Here is a 22,596-nt window from a genome sequence, read left to right on the forward strand (position 1 = left end):
TTTGCATATACATCAAGAGAGCTTTATTTCTAAAATAGTTATTTAACAGAAGAACTCTCAGGGGGTGTCTGTGTGTTTCTGTATGTGTTTGGGTGTGTGTTTAAGTTCTTGAGAGTCTCCTAACTTACAAGACTTATGACTAGGACATATACACATGTTTTAAATTTTTTAACTCAGGTTGCTTGGAAGTGGTTTTGGTGAGAATGTGCCGTGCCTTCAACCCATTAAACAACACTGTTCTGTTTGAAGGAAAATATGGAGGGATGCAGATGTTCAAAGCCTTAGGTAAGTTTCCCTTGGAGGATGACAGTTTTATTAGCTACATGAGCTTCTCCTCCTAGACTGAAATTGACAATGAAATGTCTTCGATGTGATATCATATCTCAGTATTCAATAAGAGTTGGACTAGAAGAGCATCCAATATTTCATCCAACTCTCCTGATTGTACAATTGTAACTCCTTATACAAAAAGGAGTGAACCGTAGACCCTATTGAGACCTCATGGGAGTAGATTGATGCTAAAAATGCTGGGATGCATTAGAGATCATTCTTTGTAAACTCAACTTTTCTTTTATCTTCTGGTTTACTGCTTCTCAAAGCATAGTATACAGGTCACTAATCGTCTATGGGGTGACCTCTCAAGTTTTTATGTAAATCTATAATCATTAGTCAAGACAATTAATTAAAAGAATATTTTTCATGTATTTCTCACCCAGAGCAGCAATTTTCTGCCAGTGAGCTCATGGAGTGCTGGGATACTGGTAGAGCTAGTGTTCACCTGGCCAGAGTAACCCCACACTCTCTTGAGGGAGACCCCAACACCACCAGTCTTTGCTTGGTAATGCTGTGTGTCACCACGTCCAGTCCTTAGTATGCCAAATGGATCAGAGGAACATTAGCAAAGATGGACTGATGCCAGGAAAGGTTTCAATGATTGCCAATATGACTTGTTCCATATCCTGCCAGAGGACACCAAAGAAGCCACTGCCCTTTCACCTCTTGTCCTGTTAGTTGATATGACAGCCAACAGCAAGCCCATCAGGACCAGCAACGTTTCCCTTCCGCAGCTGATATCCACGCATGTTGTCCTCAGGGCTAGATTTTCAAGAAAGAAGAAAGAGCCTTGGCAAGCAACTTCAGTATATTTCCAGCTTCATCAAATAAACATTTACCAAGGATCGGTGAAGAGATACATTATTTTGCCAAAATTCACAATGGCTAAGCAACTGACCTGCAAGCCATCCATTATAAGTTAAAACTGAATAAATGAGAGCTCCTCTATCAGCTTTCCAGGGAAATTACCAATTGAGAGGTAGCTCATTTCCATTCTGTAAGAAGTTTCTGACATCTCAGTTTAAGCCCCTGGATACCTCACACAGTTAAAAGTTTAAGTATCACTAACACTAGGAGCCCTCTGCCCCTATATGTAATGATTTAGATTTCCCGTGAATCTTATCTCAATTCCAAAAGATCCACAAATCATTTATTTATAATTTTATTACTGATAAATCATTTCAGATCTATAGGATGAGATTCAGGTCTTATATTCCCAGCTACATGTCACACTGACTACATACCATGTTGATTTGCTCATGACTGGTAATGATTTCCTCATTCTATAATATAATTAATATCAAGTCATTTTGCATGGTTTAGAATTTAGAAATGTCTTTTCTAGATGTCCAGGATCAAAATCCTTGGATAACTTCTTGATAATGGACTTTCTTCCTCTTCCCCAGCTCTAAGATCAAGTATTTCCATTTAATTTTTCTTCTTCCTTTATAGGTTCTGATGACCTAGTGAATGAAGCATTCGACTTTGCAAAGAATTTGTGTTCCCTGCAGCTGACTGAGGAGGAGATTGCTTTGTTCTCATCTGCTGTTCTGATATCTCCAGGTAGGGAGGCCTCAGGTCCTTACCTTATTTTTAAACCTGCTTTACTATCTTTAACATCAATTACACCTATGGAAGCCAAAGTGTTCAGGAAAAACTTTAAAAGAACTACGTTTTCTTTAACAAGTTTTTGATATTTGGAGGCAATGCAAAGGAAAGTAGCTTCAAGTTTATTAAAATGATAATTTTGCCCCAAAAGCAAGAGTAGACCATGGGGCAGGGGGCAGGCCAGATCCAGATAAGTAAAATTGTTCCTTAGGAAATCAATGAAAACAGATAGTAGTCTGAGTTCTATTTCGACTTTAAAAGACAGAGGAAAAAAAGTCTACTACAGTGAAACTTGTAGAAATATAACTAAATGAAAGACCTAGTCTAGGGACAAAATAAGCAAATATCTTTCCTTGTTGGCTTTTCTACCCAAATTAATGTTGAAATACTCACTTCAGGCAACTGAAGGTGCCTTTTTTTTCTTAACAATATTAGGAGGTTTAAAGGGAGATAAGGACAGCTGAGTGGAGGGAATAGCTTCTATACAGCTGCCTAGTGGAAGAGGAATCTCAGACATGGAAGTAGACAGTCTAGTACCAGCTCTGTCATCATTTATCTGTTGGACCCCAAATACTTGAGTTTTCAGAGCCACACTTCCCATATCTACAAATAAGGGGATTAATCTCCAAAATAAGGAAGACTTCTTCCTGGTTCAAAAATGAAATAAAAGGCCAAAAAGTTTTCAAAGAAGATGTGATGTTTATAGATCAACTATAGCAATTGAATTGCTTTTTAAAAATTTATGTCAGCTTGAAATGTAATAATATAATCATAATATATAATCATAATAATATAATAAAAATAATATGACAATAAATGCATACTCCTTCAATCAGAATGAAAATTCAAAGTCACCCAACTGTTTGGTTAGATTTTAGGTCAAGTGATAGCAACATCATTGACAAGTGTCAAAAGAAAAACACATTCTTGCCTAATTTTTAAAGTCAGAGATTCATTCTTTCTGTAACCCATTTCTTTTTGGAGATAGATCTCTTTTGTTATAACCTAACATATTTTTCAGTGAGGCTGGAAGAAATCAGTCTTACATGTAGTATGAGATTACATCTTATATCTTTAATGTGTCATTTGAGCTATATTTACCCATAACAACAACCCCTATTCTTTTGTTAATCAAGTAGACATTATTATTCCTAATATGATCTTTGACTTATCGTATCTTTGTCTTATCAGAGTTAGTCTAGCTTCTGTTTTTTATATAACTACTTTATCAAAAATGGAAATCAGCTATCATATGAAGTGTTGCTGCTAACAGTTTCTTTAATGGGTCTGTCTAAAATCAGACTGTACTACAGTCTACACACACACATACACACACATGCACACATGCATGCATGTGCACACACACGTAAGTTTCCCAGGCCTGGAAGCACAAAAATAAATAGAATGTGTGACAATAAAGACTTATTTCTGACAGCATCCATATGCAAAATACTGTTTCTCCTACCATTCTGTCATTGCATTTGACTGTCTCCACTGAGTACAGTTCAGTGTGAGACTGAGCCTAAGTCTGTGGTCCCATGGGTGATGGAGGCAGTTTCTCTTTGCTTCTTGCCAACTCAGAGAAGAGCCCTGTATGGAAACACTCTCCTCTTCGAGTATCTTTGTGGAAATTTGTAAATTTGTGGCAGCAAATACTGAAGAGGTAATATATCAAACTTGAATGTGCTATGAAAATGACTCCCCCAGAAGGAAGTCTAACCTGGTATTTATAAGTCAGAAATCAGATGAGCTACTTAGCCTTTATCTCACAAGAACATGCTAGCACTGAATTTTATGCAGTTTGGAAGCATGCAATCTGGCTTCCTCTGCTTCATGCAGTCTGCCAGCCCTGGTTACAGACCCATACTCAGAGACTTCACAACTCCAAGCACTTCCTTTGCCACCCTGGCTTAGTGCCATGTTCAAAAGAAGAGGGAATATCCATCTTCAGCCTGTGTCCATCTCATGCCGGACCCCACCTTTTCCCAGATCCTTGATTCAATAGCCACCATCTATTCAGCTCCAAATAGCTCAGGGAAAGTAGAGGGAGGGAAGCTTAATTTATTCTAATTGACAATTGTCACTGAAGGCCTTTGTGCTTACTTACGTAAGGGTTTGCTTAACTCCTGGCTAGACTTGTCCTTGCCCTGTCTAGAATTACAGAATCAGGTTTCTCACCTGACCTGAACTGTGTTCAAGAAGATCATGTCCAAGTTCTTTTCTGTAAGTATTTGTTCAGCCTTTGGAGATTCCAGGCATCTCTTCATTGAAAGACCAAACTACAGCCTTGCTGCTGGTCTGCATTTTGTCACCATGGTGTATGAAGCTTGTAGGCTCAAAGGAAAAAAAGGAGTATTAAGTGAAAGAGGAATGAAGGAAAGATGTGTGGGAGAAAGAGAGAGGGAAAGAGGGAGGGAGGAAAGGAGAGATTACCTTGCCTACCAGTTAAAAATTCAGTATAGAAAAGTAGAATTAAGTAGTACGTTTTTGAAGTCAACTCATGTTTATGCTATAAAAATTATATCTTCACCTTTATATGATGAAAGAATAAACTGAGAAAAGGGAATCTTGAATACCAATAACAATCGGTATAATAGGATTTCTTAACTTCTATAATCCATTTTCTACCCAAATTGCTAATGTCGACTTTGAAAGAAAATCTAAGTATCTGTCCATAGAAAGTCAGAGAAGTGTAAACTGTCACACATAGTAAGAAACATGAAGGAATTTGTTGAACTAGTGTGTCCTTTCCTCCAAAGAGATTATATTTTGCATTATATTTTGCATTACTGGCATCATGGTATTATTGATTATAAAATATTTATGTTTCATGTAAATAATTACAAGTCTTGAGAAGCAATTTAGAACTAAGTAATTTGAAATGGATCTGAAACTCAGCACTTAAGTAAGTAGATAAGATACAAGAAAGCTTATGTTCCCTCCCATTATTTTTTTTTTTTCTTTGTCAGACCGAGCCTGGCTAATAGAACCGAGGAAGGTCCAGAAGCTTCAGGAAAAAATTTATTTTGCACTTCAACACGTGATTCAGAAGAATCATCTGGACGATGAGACATTGGCAAAGGTAGGTTCTCAGATCAAAGACCCACTGTCACTAAAAGAGAGGGTAGTGAGCAATAGGCGCCTGGTTACAAAGCAAGGGAAATCTCTCAGTGGCAACAATTTCTGAAAACTATTAAGGCTGCATAAACCCTTGATGTGTACTTTTAAAGGGAGACTAGTAAATTCCAATAGGTTGAGAGGCAGGTAGCTTTCTTAGAGAAGGTTGCTACTGATAATCTGAACTCAAGGTACCAGAAGACAAATCAAAGGAACTGTGGGTGCCTTATCAAAGGAATGAAAGTCTAAAGCAATGAAACGAGGCTTCAAAGTTCATATGTGGAGAAAGAGGAGACTTTGTGCCAGCTCAAGATCCAGGTCTGGGCAAAAGTTAAGAGTAAATAGATTTTTATTCAAAATGAGCAAGAAGCAGCAAATGGTGAGACTTGTTGAACAGAGGCATGGCCAACTGTCACACAGTGAGTCCCCTGTCACTGGTCACAGTCTAGAATTCCTGCCTGGTCACCTCTCAGGTATGTTGAAAACAGAAGTCATACCCAGAACAGAAGATTAGATTGGTGATTTATAAATTTCCCTTCCACTCTAATCTCTCCAAGCAAGACTTGCCTTGGGGTTCTTTCAAGATGGTGAAGTATCACAGGAACAAAATGCACGCAGCCTGCCATCGAGTTTTTTACTTAGCTTTCATGGAGAATGACGATAGTTATGAAGACCACTGGGAGAAGTTGTTTACCAAAGTAAAATGATCATAAAAGAAAGAATTTTCAGTGATTGATATTCAGCATTATTTTAAATCCTAAAGTAACTTTGATGTCTTAAAAACTAGAATTTTTTTTAGAAAGACCATTATTTTAAATTATCTCTGATTTCTTAAAAACTGGACTTTGTAGAGGATAAGAAACTGGGAAATTGAGCTTATCCTTGGCTAAAAATGATAGGAATCCTACTCTTTATATTTTTGTCATTAAGCCTTCCCACTCTGCCCTTGAAGTTCTTTATTTTAAAAAGGGGAGAGGTAATGACTCTATTTGGAGACATCATCAGATTTTACTTTGCACATACAGAGAACTGCTATAAAAAACCTCCATGAGTTAAATATGCTGCTTCATTATGGTAACATTTTGTTAAAATTAACGCATCACTAGGAAGAACATTTTCATGCTCACCATACAGTGATAGTTCCTGTTGACATAACTTTTCATTTATTATGTGATGAAGGATATGTAATCTATTGTTTATACCATAATTTTTTCCCAGTCAGGAGCAAAACTTCAACTTCCTTTCAGACTCACTGGGCAGAAAAGATTGTAACACGAATATATGCATGTTCTCTATAGTTGCCTGGCAGCATACATGCATAAATTCATCTGGGTAATTAACGTGGAGAGGTGTTTCTTGCATTTGGAATCTCCCAAGGACTTTCATTTCTATATTTATTATGCTAAAATTAAGGTCTAGAAAAAAATAGAGTTAGAGGAAAGTTCTTGCTATTCTGTCTGGAAAGATTGTCTGTTTGCTCAACAAGCCTGGCCTCCTCATCTATAGAATGATAATTACAGTTTCTTGGTCTTGAACAAATGTGTTGTGAGATTATGATGGTTACAACCCAGGAGGGTAAAATGTTCATGCTTTTCCACTTTCTACATCCTAGTGTCCTGGTGGGGCTGTAATTGAGGTTTTAGAAAAAAGATGGAAGTGAAAAGTTAAAGATATTTGATAGCAAATTACAACATTGACTACAGGTCAGCCTAAGTCTCCCTTCTCTATCTTTAGTGGGAAAAATAAACAATTCTGTTTTTTTAATAAAGGATAATATTGCAAAGCTGGGGACCAGATGAAACATTAAAAGAGGCTCATTTCCTGCATAAAATTACTCGGAGCCAGATGTCTTACTTTTTTCTTACTGCTAAGACAAAAATACCTGATACCCAAAGTTAAAGGGGGAAAGGTTTATTTAGCTCACAGTTTTTAGAGATTTCAGCCCATAATTGGCTGGCTCCAAGGCAGGGTGCCATGGCTGACAGGCATGGCAGAGGAGAAACCGTTCATGGTGGGCAGGAGGTAACAAAGCAACAAGGAACGCCCACATTATATCTTATCCAGGCTCCTTAGTACAGGTAGCTCTCACACCATTAATACTAGTGCCTTGAGCTTAGTGTCACACACTCTAGACCCAGCCACCTCTGAAAAAACCCCATGTATGACTGACTGCATGAGGCCCTGGGGGGACATCTATACACAAGCCATAACACCAGATGATAAAGGATTTCTTCCACAGGCTATATACAGATATTAGATTCTTATATGGACCCTTCTTGGTAACAGTCATCATTTTACCATAATGTTATTTGGACTAATGTGGAGGGACTATAAGCAGAATCACAACTGGAATTCATTCATCTCAGATCTGGATTCAGATAAAGGACTCTATTTGTCTGGGTCTCTGATTGTCATGAAACACTAGAGGTGGAGGTGAATCTCTCGGGTTGCTGTCTGCTTTAATATTCTAAGGACAAACACATTATAAGTGTATGGTGCACAGCATCAGTTTTCCTTTACTATGACAAATTACCTGACATAAACAAGTTCAAAAAGGGATGTTTTATTTCCATGCACATTTTCAGAGATTTCAGTCTATGGTTGGTTGGCTCTGTTGTTTGGGGGGGCCTGTGGTGAGGCAGAACATCATGGCAGGAAGGGTGTGATGGGACAAAGCTGTGTGCCTCATGGTGGCCAGGAAGCAAAGAGGGAGGCAAAACAGTCCAGGTTCTATGTCCCCTTAAAGGACATGTCCCTGTGGGTGCAACTTCCTTCCATCAAAGGTTCCACCACTTCCCAATAGGTCCAAGGGATGGGGACCAAGCCTTTAGTGCATGGGCTTCTAGGGAACATTTATAATCCAAACTGTAATAGACTTCCTATCATTGAACTCCCAAAAGAATTGTTTTATTGAAATCCAAAAGACACTATGCCACTCCACCACAGACTCTTTTCATCTTTTCAGAAAAATCTCCTTATATTTTCATAGTTATGGAGCTTTTCTGCCAACTTCATATCTCTTAGACCATGATGGCCAATCTTTTTTTTTTTTTTTTTTTTTGCTACCAGGGATCGAACTCAGGTCCTTGCGCTTGCGCAGCAGGCAGAGAAACCACTGAGCTAAATCCCCAGCCCCATGATGGCCAATTTTAATATCTCTTATTCAAGGAACTCTTGAGGAATACAGTGAACATTATAAAATCTATCTCTAGAAAAAGCACACACACCTAAAATATTGTATTCAAGTCCAGAGGCTCAGATGAAATCTCCAGTAGACTGGGGGAGGTGAATCTTCCTTCTGTGTAATGCACAAAGGACTGTTTGACCAGTTTGAGCCTGACCAGGTGTAACAGACTTAAAATACAGGTATAGGGCTCACACAGCCACTGAACTTTTCCTAGGAAAAGTTTCCAACATATTCACTTACTGAAATTAAACTTTAGGAAGCAATGCTTTATATTTTTGACCAAACTTTAACCTAGGGAAAGTCTGGAAATTCAAGGATTCTGTGTCCATTAACTAGAAAGTTGCAGTCCTCAAATATTAATCAGGTTTTTGGTTGGAGGGGATTTAAGACTGGGAAAAAAAAAACATTACATAATCTCATTTCCTCTTCTTATCAGCATAATGATGACATGTACCATGTTTAGAATAAGCTTTCAGAGTCACTGCTAGCTGAGGGACCCTGGACACCTGATTCAAACTCTGTGCCTAGTTGTTCTCATCTGTACAATATGATTAAGATAGTACCCATGTGGTTAATTTGGAGGCTAAACGAGATAAAAATATACATAAGCTACCCGGTCCATAATTGGTAATATATAAATGCTATTGCTAGTATTATGTTAGTTGTTGGCAATGACAGAAAATTGAGATGATCTTCCAGCTCCAAAGTTGCAGGGGCCACAACAATTATGAAATGTTATTTCAGCAACAAAACGTTTGTCCAAGAGATGGGATTTATGAGCTAATCACTGCAGGATGAAAACTTTTCAAACAATGGAAGTTAGGAAGTTAGAAGAGTGAGGAATGGCATTCCACGTGATAGGCATGATGGTAGGAAGTAGGAAAGTATAAGGTATATTCAGACTATAAATAATTGTTAGCTTTGGCTGGATCCTGGATTTGAGAAGCCAGGAAATGAGATAACACTGGTCATTTTCACTAGAGCTCATGAAAAATATATATACATATATTTTTAAGCCCCCATATGACTACAAGAGGAAGCCCATCTGTTCTCTGGGCTTCATTTTTCTTGTCTGGGAAATGAGTAGGTTGGATTGCATAGTCTCTGAGGTCCTTTCAGTAGAACATTCTTTGGTGCCCAAAAGAAAAAACAAAGGTTCTTCTTCACAGCTTCTTTTGCCTTCCAATCCTCAGTCCTGTTTTACCACTTTACATGATGATAAAGATTAATTTCACCACATCTAGCATATTCAAGTTGTCATCCTGTGCACTATGGCCATTTCCTTTGAGATGATCTTCCAGACCCAAAGTTGCAGAGGGTACAACATTTATGAAGCCTGTGCCCAGATGTCAGCATCTCTGTCGGGCTCACAAAAAGAACACCATCTGCTTGTGCATTAAGGGCTTCTACAAGTCATTTTGATGGGTTTTCTTTCTAGGTGAGGACTTAAGGGGACTAAGAACCCTTGTGCTCTTCTTTGCTCCATTGAAAGAAAACAGCAGAACCGCTGCTGAGGGAGGGGAAAGGGTGGGAGTCCAGCAACTGTACAGACTGTTGGTGGTTCAGTTCTCTGGTTTTATGGGCTTCCTTTACAAGCCACTAAAGCTGCCCTTCTCATTGCCCTGACCAGAGGGACAGAAGCAGGAGAAAGGACAAGCCTGTCCAGCTAGGACCAGACTCTGGTGGTGTACACACAGCCAAAGGCAAAGCTTGGATTCAAATGTCTGGCTCACATCTTGCTTTCAAGTGGGTCAGGCCTGCAGCTAGAGACGTGTTTGCTGTAGACCTTCTCTAGTTCTACTCTTCCTCCAGTTTGACACCTCCTTTTGTGCCTCCTCGATAATTAGGGTCAAGAAATAATGTTAGGTACTGCATTTATTTTTCCCAGCATTTCTTCATGCAGATAGGACACCCTGGAATTGATTTCTTGCCCAAAGCTATGTAATAGTAAACTCATTAACAATACCTTTATATCTCAGACCCCAAAGCCCACTCAGCATTCCATATGAAGGCCTAGAAGAAATGTTGCTTTTTATGATGCCAAAGCTGTAGCACTTCAATGAGTCCATGCCTTCCATTCACTTCACTAAACATGTCCAAATGTTTAGGACTTGCCATGTTCTGTAGCTATCAGCTGTCCAGGAATCATGAGCCACATCACACTTCTGGGTGGTTTTAGACCTACATTTGTATACTGATGAATCCTTTCAAATTCTTCCCTGTCTCACAATTTAAAAATAAAAAATTTTAAAGGACGGAAGATTTAGCTCAATGGGAAAAAAAATGTCAAGGTATGGAAGGCTCTACAGTTATTTTGCTGAGGTCAGAATCTCATTCCTCTCTTCCTATTCCTGGCTCACCAGGAAGATACTTCCTGTTCCCTGCTAGACCCTATCTTTCTTTTCCAGTATCTTCTGAAGCCCTCGATACCCATGAAAATATCTCAGCTACATTCCTCCATCCATGAGGTATTGATCTAAGGTTATGTCACATTAAAGGAAATGCAGTGGGGTGACAAGGTTAGCTTCGCCGAGAAGAATAACTGCACATGTAGTGACAAATCTGATCTTTGAGGTTCAGCGTTGTTTCTAGTCTTTAGCTTGGATTATTGCTGTTGCCCCGAGGAGACAGCTCCTCCCTTTCACAGCACAGCCCCAGAGTGAAGAGCAGATCTTTCTCCTGACTCCCAACCAGACCTCCAAGGACCTCGACTTCTCCAAAACACATAACACATACAGGCTATGACATAGAGACAGAATATCAACAGGAATCCAAATAATCGGGTTTAAAAGGCCCAATTTCCCCAACACAGCACACGTACATCACTTTCCAGCGAGGCCTCAGGAAGATGAGGGGAAGAGGGTGTCCTTCAGGTCCCTGCCTCTGACTCACTTGGCTGTGCCCAGCACTAACTACACACTGCTGTCCAGTGTCCCCTTCCTTAGCCGCTGGGATTCCATACACTGACTTCAAAGCCTTAATATGAAAAAAGAAGATAAAATCTTTAATTCATACATGTAGGGTTATATTTGAAATTACATTTATAATTATATTATATTTTAAGTTGAATAAAATATAGAATTCATTTCATCTATTTCTTTTTGTTTTTTCTAATGTGTCTAGTAGGACATTTTAGATGACATCAGTAGCCCACGTTATATTTCTATTGTATGTTGCTAATCTAGACTCTGTGAAGTTCAGACAAGAAAATTGTTCACCTCTCCTGCCTATTTAAGACATGGCCTCTCATTTCGCTCACTCCATCTGAGCAAAACCCTCTTACCTAGGTAAGGGAACCAAGTATTGTCTTCATCTTCCAGGTGGGAGACTATGTAGACCAAGTCTGAAGCCTGAACTGTGCAGGATATGACGCACTACCGGAACACAGCATCATAGCCACCTAAGAAACACTCACACAGAAGTAGGGTGAGCTAGAAAGAGTTTCTAAGTTTCATCATTTTTGTTAACTCAGTGCTTATCTATTGTAAGTTCATACGATTTGGAGGAAAGAAAAACAAGTACCTCCATGACTACAATGAAAAACAATGATTGATCAGAATCACATGACTGATAGAGTACAGCCATGATAATTTAGACTGACTGAGCATCCACTATGCATCATGCATGGTGCTGAGAGAACCTAAATAGATTGATGCTTCATTCTCAAAACTACAATCTTATTATCCCACTTTACAAAAGAGAAAATTGAAAATTCCAGTTGTCCTGTGTCTCACCCCAAGTTAACCAGCTTGCAAGTGAGAGGGCCAGAATTTAAACCAAATTAGGCCAATTCCAGCACCAGAGCAATTAAGTTATGAACACCTACTCCTAAATGTTTGACAGTCTCAGAATGAGGCCCCTTGTGCTCAGGCACCTGGCAGTTTCCCATCTTCCCTCAGAGAATTGCAGGAGGCTGAGCTGAGAAAGGTACATGCCAACAGATGCATGACCTTCTTAATTCCTAAGTCTGTATCTAGCATACAGACAGCAAAACCATATCATCAGTATGAGAGACAAGCTTGTCTTTCTATGAACACCAATGCCAAGTTACTATACAAAATCTTAAAAGATGGAAAGCTTAAAGATGTCACATACTAATATTTGAAATCTTACTTGAAAAGAATCATTTCTGCCCATTCTCATTAATAATATTGTTATGATACAGATGTAAGATAGACAATCACATGGACTGACAGAGTCTAAGGCACACACTGATTGTGAAATCAATGGAAACTACAGTTGATTTTCATTGCTTTCTCTGTAAGATCAAATTAGACTATGCTGTGATTTATCATGGAATGTTTTTTTCTTGAATTTTGCTTAGTCTTCTTGCAATGTACCAGGTGTTGTGTCAGCATTCCTAATAGGTAGGACCGGAGATTTGGGTTGAATTTAATTTTGAAATTAGCACGATGAGTCCAATCAGAACTTGAGGAACCCTAAACCAGATGATGTGACCTGTGACCTCAGCCTCCCCACCCCCATTTCTATTTCTTTTATACTTTACAAGTCCACATTTTCTTTAAAGCCTAAAACACGTGTTGAAAAGTTCTTAAGTCACAAGGATATCATTCAGTGAATTATGCCAAAGTTACCGCACCTGTGTACCCACTTCTAGGGCACCCTAGAAGCACCTCAGGCCTCTATTCCATGATAAATACACATAAAAAAATGCAAAAGTGGGCAAAATTACAGAAAACAACTCAACAAAGATCCCAAATTTTAAAATTTCAAATCCTTACTCAAGAAGCATGGCTCCCTCCTGGGATAGTTATCTACTTCAACTCACATTTATTACAAATATGCATGATGCACCAGTGAAAGAAAGAGTGATGGATAGCAAACACATGCCAGTGCCCTTCAGGAAGTCCTGTGAAAGATCAGGCTATTTCTGTCTATTTTAGCTATTTATAGTCTGGTAGCATACACTGCAAGTCTGAAAGCCCAAAATTCCAAGGTTTGTCCATCAGATGAAAGGTCTGTAAATGAGAAGACAGGTTTTGGTATTATTCCTCACTCATCAAGTTGCAAGTTTATGTATTCATTAGGATTCTTGGGTTACATGTAACAGGAACCAGTTCCAAATAGCTTAAGCCAAAAAAATTTAAGTCAAGTAAAATAATGAAGAAATAATCACAGAAACTAAAGTCAGAAATTCTGCCACCATTGGAACTATGAATTGAGAATGTTCAGAATTCTCCATTTCATGTTTATCTCTCTTTAAGTATCTGCTTCAGTGTTCTCCCTTCCTGAATACCAGTCTTCTTTGCTTCCCTGTTCCACATGATGAAATATAGCCAGCTCTTAGCTCCTTGGGTTACTTGCAGTCTCTTCTACATTTAGAAAGTGTCTTGCTAGCTCTGTCTGATTCTAAATTCTAGCCACAGCTAAATCAAGTGTCCACTTCCACTTTTGCTGGTGATGCCCATTATAGAAAGAACATACACAACAATATGGATGCCAAGGATGGGTAGGATGGAGGCTGATGACATGAAAAGATATCTCAAGTTCAATATTATATTTTAATCCAAGTGTCAAGGTTTTGGCTAAACAAAAATCAGAACCAGAAAAAAATGAAGGAAAGGAGGGAGGGAGGAAGGAAGGGGGTGGGGAAATGGATGCTTTCAGCCTTACTTTATGTACCCTGTTTTAATGAGTGTTCTGGAAATTTCTTCTACTTTGATCAAATCATTGCTGGCTTCTTGCTGCAGGTTGAAGGTACCCTGATGATCTGAAAGCCCACATGCACACAATTGCTAGTTTTACCCTCTGCATGTCCCATGTTTCCATCAAACATACCAATTACAAAATTGTGAATTCTCTCCTAAAACCACCCTCTAGAAGGAAACATAAAATTATTATCTTTTCTCAAATAGCTGGTTATTCTTGTAGATTTCTGTAGGTATAAGCTAAAGCTTCCTTCTTAAAAGAAATTCTTGACATAAGTCAGAGACAAGTGTGGAACTGCCTCGTCTAGAGCCTCTGTCTACTTCGGCTATGGGGATTATACAAACATGAAGGAATTTCATGATGATTTGAAATTGACTACCCCCTCCATCTCCAAGCACTTCTGGATCACCTCCCCAACTGTTTAAAAAGTTGTTGAGCCATTAACTGCTGCTGAGGCTGCTCTAAGCTCCCTTTGAAATGGGAGTCTCCGAGCTGCAGTACATAATATTAATGAGCAATAAGTGTGTGTCTGCTGCTTCCTCCACCAGACCCTTCTGGGCTCTGACAAGGGCTACCGCTGACTCTGTGTAGCCTCCTGGCCCATGCTGCCTGCAGAATGATGGATGCCTTGCCAGCACTTCTGCTCACAAGTGATCCAACAACACCTCTCCACAGCCTTTGCTGAGAGCTTGGAGCTTGAGGAAGCGCTTTGCCTTTGTCAGTGCTCTTTGCAGCTATGGTTCATGTGCTCTTTAACCAACCAGCCCATTCTGCAGATTAGTGAGGAAGACAGCATCCAAACCCCATGAAAGAGGGAAGAACTAGGCACGAACAAAACTCTTCACAAATACCAGCTTTTAAGAGAAAGGAGAAAGAGTCCATGTTCTCTTTCCAAAGCTAACACTTCCCTACATTTCAGTCAGATGAACAGCTATAGGAGGGCTTCCGTTATTACTTTACACCTTTAATTTCTGATACCACCCCTTCACTCAAGGAACAGAAAGATGATTGAAGAGTTGTAGTACAAGGGAGTCTACTTAGTAAATCACAGTTGATAAAAAGAGCAACTTGATTACTATAAGAAAATGCAAAATCTATGTAATTTTGTTTTTCATTTCAATGAAAGTAAATGGCTGGTTTTCCCATGCACTAACATACCATATACTGAGCCTTGCTTTTTGGTGCTTGATAAAGGGCTGAACCCTCCGTGAGTTTTTCCCTCTGTGTCATTTGATGCGTATCATGGACTTGAGGCTTTCTCTCCTTGAAAGAAGTACTGGACTAGATTTATGATAGTCACCATGTCTGTCTCCACTACACACCAGGAATCACTGTACATTCTTTTTTTTTTTCCAATACCAGGACTCTAACTTAGAAACTTGTGCTTGCCAGGCAGGTGCGGCACCACTGAGCTACATCCCCAGCCCCATGCGCTTTATCACAGAACAGTCTTCTCTATGCAGTGTTTGTGTGCCACAGCAGACTCAGGAATATCATTACCTGTCCCTCATCATAGAGTACAAGTAGGCTAGTACAGACTTCTCTCTAGATATAATAATGTCCTTGTCTGCTTCCTAAAAACCAGTCAATTCAACATTCAGCTAACAGAATTTTTTAAAATATAATACAAAGTTTACTTTTCAATTTTGAAAGCCAGTTATAAATTTATAAGATTTGAACCTCTGCAGAGCAGTGTTTTCCAATCTATCTCAGGGTCCCACAACATCAGTGTTTACCAGGGATATTTGTTTCAAACATGGCATCTGAGCTCCACTCAGACTTAGTGAGACTGAACCCCTAGGAGTAGGTTCCAATGATCTGCATTTTCAGGAAGCACGCTCAAAATTGATGGTCATTAGGGCTGCATCTGGAAGTTTCAGGAGCTTTGCACATTACCAGTTCAAGGGCAAATGATTGTAGAAAGCTTTCAAAGCCTGTCTGCATTCAATAGCTATTTCAGGGAGAATTGTAATGTACAAGAAGCATTCCTAAATTGTTGCCGTTTTCTGTGAGCCAGCTTGTTAAGAAATCTTGAATAATTTCCCAAGGGACTCTGGTTAAGTGGACACACATACACTCTTTACCTATGAAGATATAGAAAAGACAGTTTTCCACCCTGGATTCAAAGTAAATCTTTCAGAACAAGGTTCTGATTGTGTTTATGTTTGCTTAAAACTCTTTCAAAGACCATAATATCGACCGCAAGGGCTCCCATAATGTGGCCATGTGCATCTCTCCATCATTACCCCCAAACACACTCACCACTGCTGCACAGACCCTACACTGCCTTCACTTCTTTCAATGCACCAAGCTCCACAATGCCTTAGCCTGTGATCCTGGTCATATCATATATCTGCTCCTCCAGCACCTAGTTAGTGTCTCCTCTTCCTTTGGAGATCAGAGTCATTGTCACTTCTTCAAGAAAGCCTCTCCAGCCCATCACAAAAAGTGAGGCTATCCTATCAGCTATCCCTCTTGAGCCACCATTCTATGGCTCTCACCACAGCTTTTCTGTCTGCTTTTGACAGTGTGGTAACTTTATTACCATCTGTCTTCACACATAGACTATAAACAAGAACCATAACTGTTTTGTGCATTCTGGTGTCTAGCTGAGGCCGTGCTACATAGTAAACATGCAATTAATCATGGAGTATCATGAATGAAAAAAATTTTATTCATAATGTTGGAGAGAAAGTCTTTATTCTCAATGTAAAATTTAACATCCATTCTATAGACACATTCTATATTCTTTCATTGGTACTGGGGATTGAACTCAGGACCTTGTACTTGTGAGGCAGGTGGCAGAACCACTGAGCTAAACCCCCAGCCATTGCCCCCTCTCTCACTAGCAGTGGAGATGGATAGGTTGAAAAGCCTGAGTCCTCAAAGGCCTTTATGTATTCTAGATTCCTTTAGTGTGTGTCAACAGCTCTAATCCTGATGCTATTTTTAAATTGCTCAGAGTATAGTTATGCAGTCATTAGTTGTTAAAAGGAAAGTTAATAAAAGAATGGAAATTTCTGATTTTGAAAAACCACAAGGCAATTATCTATTTCCTCTTACTTCAAAGGCTGAAATGGATTCTCATTGCTGAACAGGAGTGGAGAGGGTGATGGGCTTACTTGGTTATGAGATGGGCTTTATTTCATTGTATTTTAGCATCAACATTTTCGAGTGTATGATATAGCAACTATATGCTGAATGAACTATCATGATTGTCTTCCTTAACTTTGTTTTCAATGAGAATGTATCTCATTTCTCACAGTAAAATGATCACAAGGAAGTGTGTTTAAAATAATTTTGACATAATGGATTTGAGATGCTCCTAAGTTATAAGTATCTTAAAAGCTGGAATTGTTCATCTCTTACAAACTATATAGCATTTAGCAAACTGTGGGCCTTTAAAATTATTATAAAATATTGACTTCTGGGTATTAACTCAAAAACCTGTACCCTATTTGAGACATACATATCTAAAACTAGCGATTATAAAATGTATATTCTCTCATTTTTAAAATGCCTCCTTAAGGAAGCTAAGCATCAGGGACCTCCAAAATTCTTTCTTAATTAAGGATAGTTTTCATTTCATGTCTAAATTGGAAAAGAATTTGGAGAACACTGGTGATTTTAGTGGATTTGAGTGCCAACCAAAGCAGGTAATTATGGACCTCACACAGTTGGTTATACTTTTTGAACATTATCAGCTTCCAAAGCTAAAATCTAATATTCATGTCATACAAATCTGCAGGAAATGATGGATTGCAAGAATAGCGAACAATTATGCTCCCCGCCCTGTTCTTAACACTTTTCTACAAATTATTACTCAGTCAACACAGCAACCCCATTAACTTGATATTACTAGAAAGCCCATTTTACAAATAAGAAAACTGAGACAGAAAGTGTGTCACAGCCACGCTGTAGTTAAGCTATTTTGGAAGCAGGATTCTGACTCCAGCAGCCTGTCTATAGAGCACCCACTCATGAATATTAAACTAGACAACCTCCCATATTACTTTATTTAAGAACAATGAATCAGGAAGCTTGGCCCTGCTTTCTTTCTTTCTCTTGATTTTTCCTTCAGAAGTTGAGGTGGGGCTGTTTTGTTCTAAAGAGAAGCTGAAAGTGAGCCTGCTTTTATTCTGAACATCTTTTTCCAAAACCATTTACCTTTATCTGGGACCAGAGAAGACACTGATTCAGAAGACAGAGCACTAATGAGCTTCCTTCTTTGTCTCCCTCCCTGTCTGTCCATTCTACAGTTAATAGCCAAGATGCCAACCATCACGGCCGTGTGCAACTTGCATGGGGAGAAGCTGCAGGTATTTAAGCAATCTCATCCAGACATAGTGAATACACTGTTTCCTCCGTTATACAAGGAGCTCTTTAATCCTGACTGTGCCACTGTCTGCAAATGAAGGAGACCTGAAAACTGTCTCATAGTCATGGAATGCATCACCATTAAGACAAAAGCAATGTGTTCATGAAGACTTAAGAAAAATGTCACTACTGCAACATTAGGAATGTCCTGCACTTAATAGAATTATTTTTCACCGCTACAGTTTGAAGAATGTAAATATGCACCTGAGTGGGGCTCTTTTGTTTGTTTGTTTTTGAAATGACCACAAATATACAGATATAGGACACTGGGTGTTATCTTTTTTTAATTTTATTCGGGTATGTTTTGGAGACAACTGTTTATAGAATTTTATTGTAGATATATACAAGAACAGAGCGGTACTTTACATGATTACTTTTCCTGTTGATTGTTCAAATATAATTTAAGAAAATTCTACTTAATAGGCTTACCTATTTCTATGTTTTTAGATAGTTGATGCATGTGTAAATTGTAGCTGTCTTGGAAAGTTCTGTGCGCGTATGTAATAAGTATATAATATATGAGAATATTATATATGACTATTACTTATACATGCACATGCACTGTGGCTTAAAATACCATTCCTACTAGCAGTGGAGGTTCAGTCAGGCTCTTTTATTTACTTTCTGTGGTACATGTTGCTTTTATGTTAGACAATCAGGGTTTTGTTTTTCCAGCCCTAGTTTTCATCTGTAGTCAATGGCAGGATGGTACCAATTCTACAAAGGACTCAATATGGCCTCTGTAAAAAAATGCTGTTTCAATCAATGATATCAAAGCCTTGTCAGGATGGTACATACTGAGGGAGAAAAAAAGGATTTGAAGCCATTTTCCTGTTTTAAGAATTGGGCTGCAGATAATGTTGTAAGAGCCAGGACTTTTTTTGACCAAACATTTAAATATTTTCTATTTTTCACCAGAATACATTAAACACTTTTTTCTTTGAATTTGGATTTCCAATTATGAAAAAACCTTGACTTTGGTGCTTATCATTGTCAATCAAAAAATACAGTCTTGTGGATTATGACCACCAGCATTTTTTTCTAGTAAAATTATAGTAAAAAAGTAAATCAGAACCCAGGGTCCCAATGCCACTTCATGTGAACATTTTCTGTCTAACCATGTTTTGGCAAATAAAAGGCAGAAATAGAAAATGCAAAGTAAAAAAATAATTTTTTTATTTATTTTCATTCTACATTTGTTAGAAAAAGTGAGGAGGCAGGACTTTGTATGTCCTTCTAGTCTGGGACCAATAATTGTTTTCAAGTCCAAAATACTATATTACAGAAACTTAGCAAAAAATCAACAGATTGAAAAATAATACGTGTTTATTCCATGGAACTAATATACCCCATGCCAAAACTATAACCTATGTTGTTTGAAATTACATTGTCCGTCAACAACTGCTGGATTGTTTTAGCAACTTGTAAAAGCACAGAGTGAATTGGTGACATAAAAATCACAAAATGTGGACTTTCTTATACAAGTTCTCCCTTCTTCACCAGCTCTCCAGTGAATTTAAGCATCAGAAAACCATAAATCCCAAGGCATATGTTCTGCCTGTTTCCTGGAGGCCTATGCCTGTGATATTATCTGACACAAAGGAAGTTAGGGAAGAAGTTTGTTTATAAATTATATTCTTGTGTACGTGTAGCCCAGCCTCCAGCTCACAAAGCCTGCCATTTTCTTGTCAAACACACACACACACACAAACACACACACACACACACACACACACACACACTGCTTTGTAAATTCCATCAATGGAAACCTTGATTTTTTTTCATATCCTATGCTCTCCCAAAGTTCATGTTTGAGCGGTATCTGCCTCAGAACTCCTGACTGATGATCAAAACAGTTGAGTTAGTCTTTTCCTTTTAGAAAATGGAGCCTTTCCTCACCTCATGATTGATGAATTCCAAACCACTGGGGAAAAACAAAAAGGCTTTAAAATAATGAATCTCTTTCTCAATTACTGTTATATTCAATTAATTTAACTACATTGAACCAAATTACCTTTGGTTCTAAGAAGACAGCTGTAGACTGCTTATTATGCTGCTACAGGGACTCAATTGTTTTTGGTGTAAATGTCACTCCTGCTAGCTCTTTGTATAAAGAATTAATTCCAAGAGTCATATTTCCTTCTAATGGAAAGATTACTTTACTGATTGCTAGGAAAACAGGGTAATGGAAGGCACTCAATTAAACCAAGCTGTTTCCAAATGCAATGTATGTTTTATGATTGGCTTGTGATAGGCAATGCTTAATGTGTCTACTTGGTGTTTCCCTTTGAGCTTTGAACTTATGTCAAACTTCGTTTTCATTGTTCTGTTGGCCTAGTGTTTCTCATTGCCAGCCTGTAACTCCTGCTCAGTTGCAAAGGGAATCATTTGTGGCCTCCAGTTTACCTTAGAGAATTTAAGTTGGCTCAACTGATGAAGGAGCAGAGAATTTTTTTCCTTCCTTGTCCCATGGGTGGTGTAGGAAAAAGATTGCTCCTCATACTTGCCTCAGGAGTTACTGGCTTTGAATTTGTCATTTCCACTAGTGTAAGCATTTCACTGGGACAGCATGAACCTTTTGAAGCTAGGAGACAGGAAACAGAGCTAGCAACTGAACCAGAACAACACAATGGAAACCAGTATGTTGCTCAGCCACTTCAGTTGAGAAAGAAATTTCCAGTTTGGCTGCAGTTGCCAAATTTTCCCTTAACAGAGATTCAAGTCAAGTTTTTAAAGGTAACAAAGCCTTAAAAACTGCCCTTTGAACATTCCCTGTGACTACATGTCAAGATGTTTTAAAATTGTGGTATGAATATCTTTCTTTCTAGCATGCAACCCCAGCACTTAATTCCTTCCCTCTTCTGAGGGAACTAACAAGTGTTCACAACACATTCATGCAAAGGTGTGCACTGGAAGAAGGAATTCGTGTTCTGTGTGTCTCGCTTCATGCTTTGTAAATGACAATCACTGCTTAATGCAGACATTGCACTGTATCCGCTCAGGGATGTTTCATTTAAAAAAAAAAAAAGATACATCAAGAAGGAGGAAAAAACAGGAAAATGATAACAAAATGTAAATGGCATGAATTAATATGCCAGTGAGAGAACCTTTCTGACAAGGCTTTCAGACTAGTGTGTAAATTCTCATCACAAACTGAATCTACTTGCCTAAAAGTTATACATGCGTAAGAACAACTTAGTTCATTCTCTAAAATCTGCTAAGAGCCAAATAATCTAGCTGCCCCATTTCTAGGAATAGACATATTTAACTCCCAGCAAACCCAAGTTTCCTGGACGAGTCCTGAGCAAGGAAAATACAGAAATCTAACTGGAATTCAATGAACTTGACAAGGAAGTGGAGCTGTGTGAATTCAAACAGGAATGTACCTGTGCTCTGTAAAAAGAAGGGCAAATGTTCAAGGGAAAATGGAGAATAAAGGGATTCTAAATCCAGTCTGACTTCCCATATACAGCCCAGTTTTCTGTGACTTGGGTCATTTTCTATCCTTATTTCTGTGACTCTTTTATTCCTAAACTAAAAACAGAGTTTAGAGATGTAGTTTATAAACACATCCGTTCTGGGTTTCCTTTGTTTTAACACTGTCTTTGGAGCTCTGGCTTAAAGAACTTGTAAGTAAAACAGAAAATACAATGGCCTCTTGGATAATTAGATTTCTTCGGGAGAATCTAAGAGACCCTGAATTATAACCAAGTCTGGATATTAGCAAAAGATGCCAGGTAGAGAACAGAACATTTCCATCATGACTTACTTTTTCAACACATTGCTCTCTAGCAGTCAAGCTAAACTGGAGAAAACTATGAAGACAGAGAGACAACTCTTAACTCTCTACCATGCTGTTTGTGCCAGGCTTGAATGCAAAATCCATTTTTGTGTCCCAAAGACAACCTAAAACTTGCCAGTGTTTTCTTCAAAAACACCAGCCAGATGCAAATGGCAGGGTCATTCTATGGTATTTGTCTCTGTTTATTATAGAACCAAGGAAGGTTTCTACTGCATTTGGAAATTAGAAGAAATCATTCCTTCCTGATTCTTTTTTTCCTCTGTAAACTTTTGTTTCCAGTGAAGTTACTCCAGTGGGTAGTATATTCAGGCAAGGATGTCTGTGCCCCAACAGAAGCACCACTCAATAGGACAGCAGTACTTTGAACTGTGCATCTGCAGTGAGCCTTTCTGCAATGTCCCTTTACCAAGGAGCGGGAAAAGCCTGCCATCTGCTCTAGATAAGGTGCTATTTGATGTTCTCTTTGCAAATGCTGGTTCCAGGGGCAACTACAGTAAAAGCT

At 38.6% G+C, this 22,596-nt stretch overlaps 1 protein-coding gene across 1 annotated transcript in view; it reads left to right on the plus strand.

The window, feature by feature from the left end:
• Positions 1 to 21,308, plus strand: part of Rorb (RAR related orphan receptor B) — a 203,814-nt gene extending 182,506 nt beyond the window's left edge. The window contains exons 7-10 of the mRNA XM_004862519.3: positions 178 to 285; positions 1,786 to 1,896; positions 4,911 to 5,023; positions 18,175 to 21,308. Of these exons, the coding sequence (XP_004862576.1) occupies positions 178 to 285; positions 1,786 to 1,896; positions 4,911 to 5,023; positions 18,175 to 18,330 (488 nt within the window). The 3' untranslated portion in view covers positions 18,331 to 21,308. The remainder of the gene's footprint in view (positions 1 to 177; positions 286 to 1,785; positions 1,897 to 4,910; positions 5,024 to 18,174) is intronic.
• The last annotated feature ends 1,288 nt before the right edge of the window (positions 21,309 to 22,596 follow it).

Source organism: Heterocephalus glaber, unplaced genomic scaffold, assembly GCF_053883595.1.
Source record: "Heterocephalus glaber isolate CG9 unplaced genomic scaffold, H.glaber_assembly_v1.0 deba00001481, whole genome shotgun sequence".
Taxonomy (NCBI): Eukaryota; Metazoa; Chordata; class Mammalia; order Rodentia; family Bathyergidae; genus Heterocephalus; species Heterocephalus glaber.